The sequence below is a fragment of the Vicugna pacos genome, chromosome 5 (genome assembly GCF_048564905.1).
Source record: "Vicugna pacos chromosome 5, VicPac4, whole genome shotgun sequence".
Lineage (NCBI taxonomy): Eukaryota > Metazoa > Chordata > Mammalia > Artiodactyla > Camelidae > Vicugna > Vicugna pacos.
Window position 1 is genome coordinate 69,251,342 of NC_132991.1, and position 10,308 is coordinate 69,261,649.

Sequence of the window (10,308 nt, forward strand, 5' to 3'; positions counted from 1 at the left end):
TAATGAACTCCAGCTGTTCTTATTTTGCCTTCCAGCCCTTCTCATTTAACCTCCTGTCTCCCTGGTCTCACATCCTTTAAGTTCTTACGGGAAAAATGGGACAGTGCCAAAGTTTTCAAATGAGGCCTCATGTCTTCTTGAGGGGAGAGGGCTCCTCTATCAAGGGCTCCTGGCTTTTACACTGGTGGAAAAGGAAACATCCATTGTTGGAAACTGGATGCCTAACAACCTCCAATGTGTCAAAAAAAATCCTTTTGTGGTTTTTCATATTATACAAGCAAAGCATTCAGTAAGGTAAGTCCATAAAACAAACCAAGAAAGTCCACAGTTGAATACTAAGTGTAATTGCAAACACCTGTGAGGGAGAGGCAATTCCTCGGTAAATATGCAATAAAAAAACATTTAGCCTACAGAACAATACAGATCCAGCTTTTCTGAACCATGCTGAGAACCATCTGTTAGCAAAACAGGCAAAAGGTTTCACTGTTAGTCAAATGTTGATCTGAAAAAGTTGGATATGGGCAAAATCTGAGCAAGGAAGGCCTGAAGCAATGGGCGAGCTCAGCTCACAAAGGAAACACCATGAGAATGGGGTGAACCCGGGCCTAAAGACCCTCCCCTTATGCTAGTGACCTGGGGATGTCTATTATGCTCAGAAATATGCCTTAGCCTGTCCACACATTTCTTTCTAAATCTGATCATCCTTTCATAGGGACCACTAATAAGTATATTAGTAAATGCAACTTCCATTATGGTAAACACTTAAAGCCATGCTTTCCTCCAGAATGCACCTGATCCATAAGGCGGAATCCCTGCTAACCTGATAGCCATTTGGCTCTGCTACTGAAATTCAAAATGCCATATTTCCCAGGGGCCCTGGAAGACTTTTGAAAATGGCATCAAATTCAGTTATAAATTCATTTTCTGAATTGCTTTTTCTATGCCTGTTTGCATAACCTATCTTTACAAGCTCAGTTCAAAATCTACTGATTCTATTAGCCACACTGAGACTAACTGGTTCTCATCTTAGTTCACAAGGTCTCTTTTACTTCCATCATAATGCTGGTTGTAACGTGAATCATCTGCTCTGTTACGACTGAAAAGATATAGAACAAAGGTCAGGCTTTTTCTTCTCATCCTTCACAACACTCAGCAATATGTCTGGTGTACAGGGTATGTGCCATAAAGAAGGGAAGATGAAGTAGCTAAAAGGGGAGAAAGAAAGACCAGGGAAGAGCCATTTTTCTGCATTTTTGATGAAATGGAGAGCAATCCTATCATCATTTTATTTCAAATGGCTCATGTGAAAATGCTAATAAATTGCATTGTAATGATTTATTTTCACTATAATGGCTTCTTGATTTTTAAATTATAAATTATTGATTTTTAAATTATAAATTATTAGTTATCTTGATGGTGAATAAGACAGCACTAAGGGAAAGGGACAAAAATGGAGTAACAATAATAATAGCCAACATTTGTTGAACTTTGAACTCTGCAATTAGTGTTTATATGGACAGTCTCATTTAATCTTAAAAACTACTCAACAAAGTAAGTACTATTATCCTCTCTCTGTAGTAAACTGAGCCTTAAATAGGAAAAATAATCTACCCACGGTACACCAGTAGTAACTAGTAGATCTAAGACTCAAACCCAAGCCCATCTGACACCAGACTCCTCACCCACTTGCTCTACTGCCCAGGATTCAGAGAAAAAATAGGCACAACACTAAAAATGCATGCTTTCCCAAGGAGTTTTTCAAACGCTATCTACACAACTTGTTAGCTTCAGGCAAACTGCTTACTGATAATTTGTGTGATTGTATTATTTATTTTCTCTTTTATATGGATTTTTCTAGGCTAATATAGATACAGCCTTGGTGTGGGACCCAACACACAGAAGGTGTTTAGTAAATATGCACGGAGTTCATAGTTTTGGTCAACTAATATAGCAGATTTTAATCCTAATTCCCTCAAGAATAAATAGCAAAATGATTTAGGAAATTGATATGAAGAATAAAATTACAATTATAATTTTACTTCTATAAATACCAAAAGCAAGATGCTGAGTGGATAGGCTTGATGCATCTCTTGGGTCCATTTTAGTGTTCTTACCTTCCCGGATGGCTGTAAATGGGACTCCCTCCTCTGCATTCATGCTGATGACTTTTAAAGCCACTAGTTGTCCGTTTATCCTAGAAGAGTCGAAGGAAAGGGCACACATTTGTTGAAATCATTGATTTATACTAAACAATTCATGCTAAGGATAGTTTAACAAAGAGAGCTTTCCTTCAAAGTATATTCCAGTATATGAATCTACAATTTTCTCAAAATAAAAAGTTTCAAAAGTCATGTGTATGTATCAAACCATTTCTTTCTCTTTACCAAAATGACATATATTCATTGTGAAAAATATGGAGAATGTAGGAAAATAAAGAAAAAAAGACCCCAACAAATCCATCCTCACAATATTTTGATATATATTGTTCCTTTTATTTCCCTTTGTACACTTATTTTACTCATCCTTATCTGGGGGAGGAGGTAGTTTGTTTGTGTGTTTGTTTTTAAGGTAGAGGTACTGAGGATTGAACCCAGGACCTTGTGCATGCACTCTACCACTGAGCTATACCATCCCCACTCCCAGTCATCCTTATTTTTCACCTGAATTATTGTAGTAACCTCCTAATAGTCTCTCTCCTTGTACATTTGTACCCCTACTGTCTACTCACAACAGTGTAGCCCAGGGCATCTTTTTAAAGTGAAAATCAAAACAAGTCACTTCTGTGCTCAAAACCCACCATTATCTCCATATTTCATTCGAAATAAATGCCAAATTCTTATAATCACCTCCTAGGTGCTACCTGATCTGCCCAGTTCAGCATTCTCCCTCTCTCTTCATCTTCTCCTACTCTCCCCTTATTCATTGTTCCGTTTGCTGATACAACTAAGTGCCAGAGAACAGAGATTTTAATGCAAGTATAGATACAGTTTTTTATACAGTGGGATTCATATCACATTATTAGTAACCTATTTTTCCTCCATTTAACTTATTCTCTTATTCATTCTGATATTATGTGATATTTAATAATAACATTTTAAAAGTATGCTACAGTGGGTTTTGCCAATTCCAAATATTTTAACATTGTTTCTAACTTTTGGCTATTATAAAAATACCCTGATGATCATATTTGTAGATAAATCTCTACACAAAGCCCCTATTATATTCTTAGGCTTGAGCTGGAATTGCTAAATCAAAGAGTATGCAGTGCACATGTTTTTTATTGTCTTGAATGCATGTTCCCAAGTTGTGCCACAGTGATCATACCACTAACTGGTTGTGAGAGTGGCCATTCTAGCACTCCCTGACTAACACCAACCAGCGTTGCGTGTTTTCTGTTGTTGTTTTAAGATTTCATTTTTCAGAACAGTTTTAGTTTTACAGAAAAGTTGAGAAGGCAGTATAGAAAGTTCCCATATACCTCTTATATAGTTTCTTCTATTGTTAACATCTTATATTAGTATCACATTTGCTAGAATTAATGAATCACTTTTGATACATTAACTAAAGCCCGTAGTTTATTAGGAATTCTTTAGTTAGTTTTCTTTTCTTTTTTTTTTCCGTAGAATTCTACTATTTGTTGTCAGTTGCATTGTAAGCTGGTAAAATTTGGGGGAGTACATGATCATACATAGGAAGAGCTATAAAAGTACCATACTCAGGAATTTTCCCAATGAAGTTACTTAACAAAGATTTTAATAATTCCAAATGCATGAAAGGTATTGTCTACTATGTCAGTTATAACAGAAAAACATAAAAATAACTGAAGTGCTCAGCATTAGAGGAACACTTTGAAAATTTGTGGTACATCAATACATATATACATACATTCATAACTAAAGTCCAGAGACATGCAGAAAGAAACATGGAAAGATTTATGAAAATATGAAAAATAGAACACAAAATAGTAAGCATATCATGTTTGTAACTAAACAATCTGTGTGCATATGGAAGACAAAATATGCGGATGCAAGTTGCTATGCTAAGGTGATGGTCTGATTATACAGTAGATGATTTTAAAGTTTAAAAAATTCATTTGCTATTCTGTATTGCCTTTTTTGTTTTTACAGTATTTATAAGTTTATTATGGCTTTCCGATCTTATTTCAAAATGCTTTCTTACAGTAACTATTTTTTCCAGACATATATAAATTCATGAGAATCAACTTATCTTAGTCTTTTAAAAAATTGAAATATATAACATTGTATATTTGTATAGTATATATAAAAAACACTCTAAATTTCAGGTGTACAACATGTTGATGTGACACATTTATATATTGCAATATGATTATCAGAATTGCTTTAATTTTCACCCAATGTCCTTTTTCTATTCCAGGATTCCATCCAGGACACCACACTGCATGTATTTGTCATATCTCTTAAGACTTCTCTTGGCTGTGACAGTTTCCCAGGCTTTCCTTGTTTTTGATGACACTGACAGTTTCGAGGAGTACTTGTCAAGTATTTTGCAGGATTGATCTCTATCGGAATTTTTCTGGTGTTTTTCTTATGATTAGACTGCAGATACGGGTTTGGGGGGAGGTAAGTCATTTTCATCACATCATATTAAAGGTATATATGGCCATCACAATTTATGACTTTTGATGCAGCCTTAATCTCCTGGCTGAGGTAGTGTTTGTTGGGTCTCTTCACTATAAAGTTATCCTCCCTCCACCACTCCTTTCCATTCAGTACTTTTGGAAGGATGTCACTATGAGTAGCCCACACTTCAGGAGCGGGGAGTGCTCCATCACCTTGAGGGTGGGTTACCTACATAAATTATTTGGAATTCTTATGCATGGGAAATTTGTCTCTTTTCTCCTGTTTATTAATTAACTGAACCACTTATAGCACTATGGACTCATAGATACTCATTTTATAGTTTGGGTTATAATACAGTACTATTTTATTTATTTTGTTGCTCAAATTTTTTCCAGTTTTGTTTTTTAGGAGCTTTTTCAGTTGGCTCTTTTTTGTTCTATTGGTCTTTTCTGTTCTTTTGTGGTTTACCTATTTGCCCATTTTTTATTGAAATATTTTACATTTACTTTTCACCAATTTCTTTCGTTTGCCTTATTGTGTCTTTGAAATTTTGAACTTAAAATTTTTTATGATGCTCAGTATTTTTCAAAATGTTTTACTCAGAGGATAGCTCTGTGAAATTCTCCATACCCTCGATCCCAAAAGTTTTGGGTCAAATATGTTTAGAAAATACTTTATACTTTAAAACTTTCCTTAATCATTTTTAGACAGTCATGGTACATGTCAACATTATAAAGATACCAAGAGCACTTACAATAAAGGATCACATTTTATTTTGTTCTAGGGTTCCCCGTGTCAACTTGACAATGGTAATTGTTTCACTAAACCTCTATTAAAATAGGTGTCTCAGAATCAGGGGTCCTTAGAACATACTTGGATAGATGGGACACCATGGACACTTCCACTCTTCCCTTATGGGTTCTGATTTAAGTGTTAGGTATAAACAGAGCTTCCCAGCCCAAAGATTGCACAGATTTCCCTTATCTATTCTTCTAGGTCTTGTATTTCATTTAATTCTTCAATCCACTGGTAATTCATAGTGATATTTGCCTTTTCCAAATTGCTAACAATCATCCCAGTTCCATTTATTGGACTATCTTCTTTTCCCTGCTGATTAGATATGCCACCATGACTATACATTAGATCATACTAATACTTGGATTTGTGACTGTTCTGGACATTTACAAATCATATTTCTTTGACCTATCTTTTCTTATACTTGTGCTACACCATTTTAATTATTACAGTTTATGAACATATTTAGAATACATTAAAAATCTAAATTACAAAATCATTGACATCTTTGCTTGTTAGATTTTCTAATCCAAATATCCTTCCAGCAGTGCCTGGAATGATCTACAAGACCCTATACAATGGCCCTGCTGCAGCTGCAACTCCTGCCTGTCCTCACGTCCTTCCACTCTCCCCGTCCAATGCCAGCCCTGCTCCTGCCTCAGGGATTTCTTACTTGCTGTTCCCTCTGCCTGAAGCTCTCTTCCACTATACATGCATGCAGTTCACACCCCACCTTAGTCAGAGTCTCTGTTCAGGTGTTCCCTACTCAGTGAGGCCTCCTCTCATCATTCTATTTAAATAGCAATTCCCTACCCTACTCTGGCACTCACTATGCCTCTGCCTTGTTTTATCCTTTTCCAAATAAAGCATTTTCACTTTCTGACAAACTTGATCAAAGAATTTATTTGTTTATTGCCTGTCTCATCCCCACTAGAAGATACACTCCACCAGAGCAGGGACTTCCGTCTCTTTTGTTCTCCGATGAATCCTTAGAGGCTAAAATAGTGCCTGGCATATAGCAGGTGCTTAATTAATATGAGTAGAATGAATGAATGACTACCTGGCTTTTTTTAAAGTCTGTTATGCCCCTTGGTAAATCTTTATATAAATCCTGCTCATTTTTTGATGCTAATGATTTTTGTTGTTGCTATTTTGAGAATAAGTCCCCTACTGCATTTCCTATTAAGTGGTTATTGCTCATACATAAGACAACTTTAGATAGGTATATTTTGATTTTGTAACTGATCTCCTTATTGTTCTTACTACTTCTACTAGTTTCTTAGGTTAGATTCTCTTGGGCTTTTTAGGTAGACAATTCTATAATCCACAAAAACAGTATTCTGTCTTCTTTTTCCTCATTGCATTGGCTAGAATGCTTATGATAATCTTTAACAACAGAGAATAATGGGCAGTCTCACCCTGTCTCTAGCTTAATGGTGATGTCTCCAGTGTTTAACAAAGAAAAAATATGTAGGCTGTTTATTTGAACTTTTTCTGCATCATAATGAGAAATTATCATCGATTCCTATTTTGCTTAGAGTTTTAAAAATTAGTAATTGATGCTGAATTTACCAAATGCCTTTTTGGCATGTATCTCTATGATATGTTTTAACTTGTCTTTAAATTATAAATGTCATGCCTTTGTGTTAAGGAATATAGTGAAATGTTTGAGTGATCTTTCCCCACTCCAGTTTCAATCACTAGAAGTAGCTACTTTTAACAATCCCTTGTGTATTTTTCTAGATTCCTCTAAACACATACAAATTTATATGTATATAGCATTTTATTTCTAAATAGATCATAGGGTAAGGATTATTCTGTAACTTGCTTGTGTCTCTTAAAATATTGGGCACCTTTTCCTACATCTGTCTCATACTCTAGATGGCTGATTATATGGTGATTATTTAGCCTCTCCTCCATTAATGGATATTTGTGACAAGGTTTTTACTTTTTCTATTACAAACTTGCTGCAATTAGTATACTTTTACATGTATTTCTGTGCATTTGGACAGAGTGTTTATTTCTAATGTATTTTTTGTTCTATTACTAGGCTGAATCGCTTGAAGGAAATCTCTTTTACTTCCAGTTCCTAAGATAGTTTATGGAAGCTAATTAAATCTTGTTTCTACATAATATATTTAAAATGATATTTCCCCTAAAATCCTGTTTAACAAGTAAAAATAATAACACAAGTACTAAGATAAATAATATTTAGTCTTACAGTATTTATATTGAAATTTTGAAATTAACATTTAACCACTTTTGAGCCTTTATTTTTCTGAGTAAAATAAAGAGTAACATAAATTAAAGAAATCAAATCTTCTGACTTGACTAAATGCAGTGGAGTTCATGAATCTTTCAAATATGTTAAACAAAGTTTTTATTAGCCAAAATGGGCACTTGCTTTCTGGATTTCTATTCTCTAGCCATTTTGTCTAATTTGCAAGTGTAGAAAAGCCAGGATTAATCATTTTTTCATACCATGTCATACTTCGTAGAAACCAACTTCAGTTTCTTCTACAAAGGCAAGGTGGAAGAAGGAAGGAGCAAACTCAAGGCTGCCTTTGCAAACCTCTGTCTTTGCATTTGAGGGGGAATATGATGCCTTACCAACTGCACTTCCCAGCGGGTGAAGAGCTGTAATTGCTCTTTGCGGGAGAAGTTGAAGAAGTCTACTTCGAATTGAATCAGAAAGAGGAAAAGCTGATAAACATCTTAGTGGGCTGATTTTGACTGGGGCAGGGGAAATTTGTTTTCTTTCAAGGCTAGTTGAGTCATCATGTCTTTCCCTATTGACTGTGGGGTCTTGCACAGGTCCTGAGCTTCCGCCATATGTCACCTGGCTTTGTAATGTCAAATTGGGGGGTGGGATCTTCTTTTCTAAAGTCTCTCCCCGCTAATGAGTCACTCACCTGCTAATCCCCTTGTAAACTGTAGCATAAGAGCCTTCACCCAGCTTCTCCAAGTTCAAGTAAGACGAGGCTGCCCCAAAGGGAAGGCTTTTCCTCTGCATAAGGGGAATGAGGAAGAATGAGAGGTGGGAAAGAAAACAGCATTTTTTTTTTAGTGTTGATTTTCTTTTTCACAGAGAAATTAGACAGCATTGCAGAGTGTACTTGGGAAGGTCTGCTCAATAATTGTCCTAGAAATAAGGCCAGCCTCCCTAGACAAGCACACGTTAAATCTCCCTGATCAACATCAGCTGCTCACTCACCCACTGAAAACCCTGCCCCAGATCCTCTTCCTGAAAAGAATCGCTATTACTCCGTGGCCTTTTACTCTTGAACTTCCGGGCACGGACAGCCTGAAGTCCCCTGGGGTGAAATGAAGTCATGGAACATGATGCTTCTTTTAGGTCTGTTAGCTAGAGAAAAAGGAAAGTGCAGTAATAAAATTTATGCAAAGTCAAGACTCAATGGCTAGCATAAACCATTTTTTCTTTATCTGCCTGATGTTAACTCTTCAAATGTCTTCTAAGCTTCCTACACCTGCAAAAGACACCTTTCCTGAACATTAGATCCTTAAAAAAGTAAAATAAAATAAAAAAGCAAAAACACACCATAATGATATCAACTGCTGAAATACTACATTCTTCATTCACCTAAAAATATGTCTTTAAACACTCAGGTTAGCCTAAATTTCTCTGATGGGTGGTTTCTAATTTTTCTCTGTTAAACCTAGACTTTTCTGTGTGTGTCCCATTGATTTACCTCTTCAGGGGAAAAAATTTCCAGTACAGCAATGCTAATAACCATGAGTTAATCACTGAAATTTTTTAATCCATAGGATACCAATACTGCAGTTTGCTTTTCAAGGTTCAGCTCTTTAGTACTTCAGAGATTTCAAGAGAATAACTTCCTCGACTTCAAGCAAGTGAGTTTTGTGCAGCCCAAACCATAGGATTATTTTCCCTTTTGGCTTAAAAGAAAATCCCCAAATTTGATGGCAAGAGCCACCAATTCTCTGTGACTTTAATAGTAATTTTCTTTTTATTGGTTTAGACCTGTGGCAGAAAAATCAGACCCTGCTACAAAAGAGGAGCCTCTGAACTCCTCGGTTTATCAACAGAGGAAGATGCTGCTCCTGGGATACAAATACCTCGATCGCAGCCTCCATCGTCACAGGCGCACTCCTCTGACAGCTGTGTGCATCGCCTCCCTCCCAACAGCGATGGCAGCTGCATCCAGGCTGGAGAGTCTTTGCACACAGCTCCTGACCCATAATCTTCTAGGTTCAAGGAGAAAACCGGCACTTGAACCTCTCTCCCTCTGCCTCTCCTGTCCTTGTTCACTCTCTTTTTGCCAGAGGTCAGCAATGCCGGAGCTTTCATATGACTCACATGAGGGCTCTGCCTGGAGCAGCCTCATGACTTCAGCAGTTTTTCTTTTTCAGTGCAAGAAACTATACATCAGAAAGGCGGCTGCCTGCATTCATGTATGCAACAATGGAAACCAGGACACCTAATATTGGATAGAATAAAATTTGATACAATTACAGTTCTTATTCCAGCCATGTGTTAGGGCTACTGGTATACATAGTTTTATGAATTTACATTGCTTATCCAAATTACTGACGATATTTACTAGGCTTTCCTGGTGCTAAAGTGGACATATTGAGGAGTATTTTCTCCTCGCCTTTCACCTGAAAGTATTTTGTTTTTCAGACTTCAAAATAAATTTGCAACCTAGCCAACTTTTAGTAGTCAGAGAAACCACAGAACCATAGAACAGGAAGAATGCTGAAGATTTCTATTCCATCTCTTTGCCTTGGAGCTCATTCATTCACTGATTGAAAAACTATCTAGTGAGCACCTGTGTTGTTCTTACTACTAAACAGGTAACAATGTGACCCTGTGGTGGAGAGAGGGGAGTTTGCATGAAATATCTTCTCTCCCTCTCGCCTTCCTTCTCCT

General features: G+C 36.4%; 1 protein-coding gene across 1 annotated transcript in view; it reads right to left on the reverse strand.

The window, feature by feature from the left end:
* CDK15 (cyclin dependent kinase 15) overlaps positions 1 to 9,681 on the reverse strand; it is a 75,530-nt gene extending 65,849 nt beyond the window's left edge. Inside the window, exons 1-4 of the mRNA XM_072962117.1 lie at positions 9,495 to 9,681; positions 8,611 to 8,760; positions 8,309 to 8,403; positions 2,115 to 2,194 (exon numbers count right to left, since the gene is read on the reverse strand). Of these exons, the coding sequence (XP_072818218.1) occupies positions 2,115 to 2,194; positions 8,309 to 8,403; positions 8,611 to 8,760; positions 9,495 to 9,617 (448 nt within the window). The 5' untranslated portion in view covers positions 9,618 to 9,681. The remainder of the gene's footprint in view (positions 1 to 2,114; positions 2,195 to 8,308; positions 8,404 to 8,610; positions 8,761 to 9,494) is intronic.
* Positions 9,682 to 10,308: the final 627 nt, after the last annotated feature.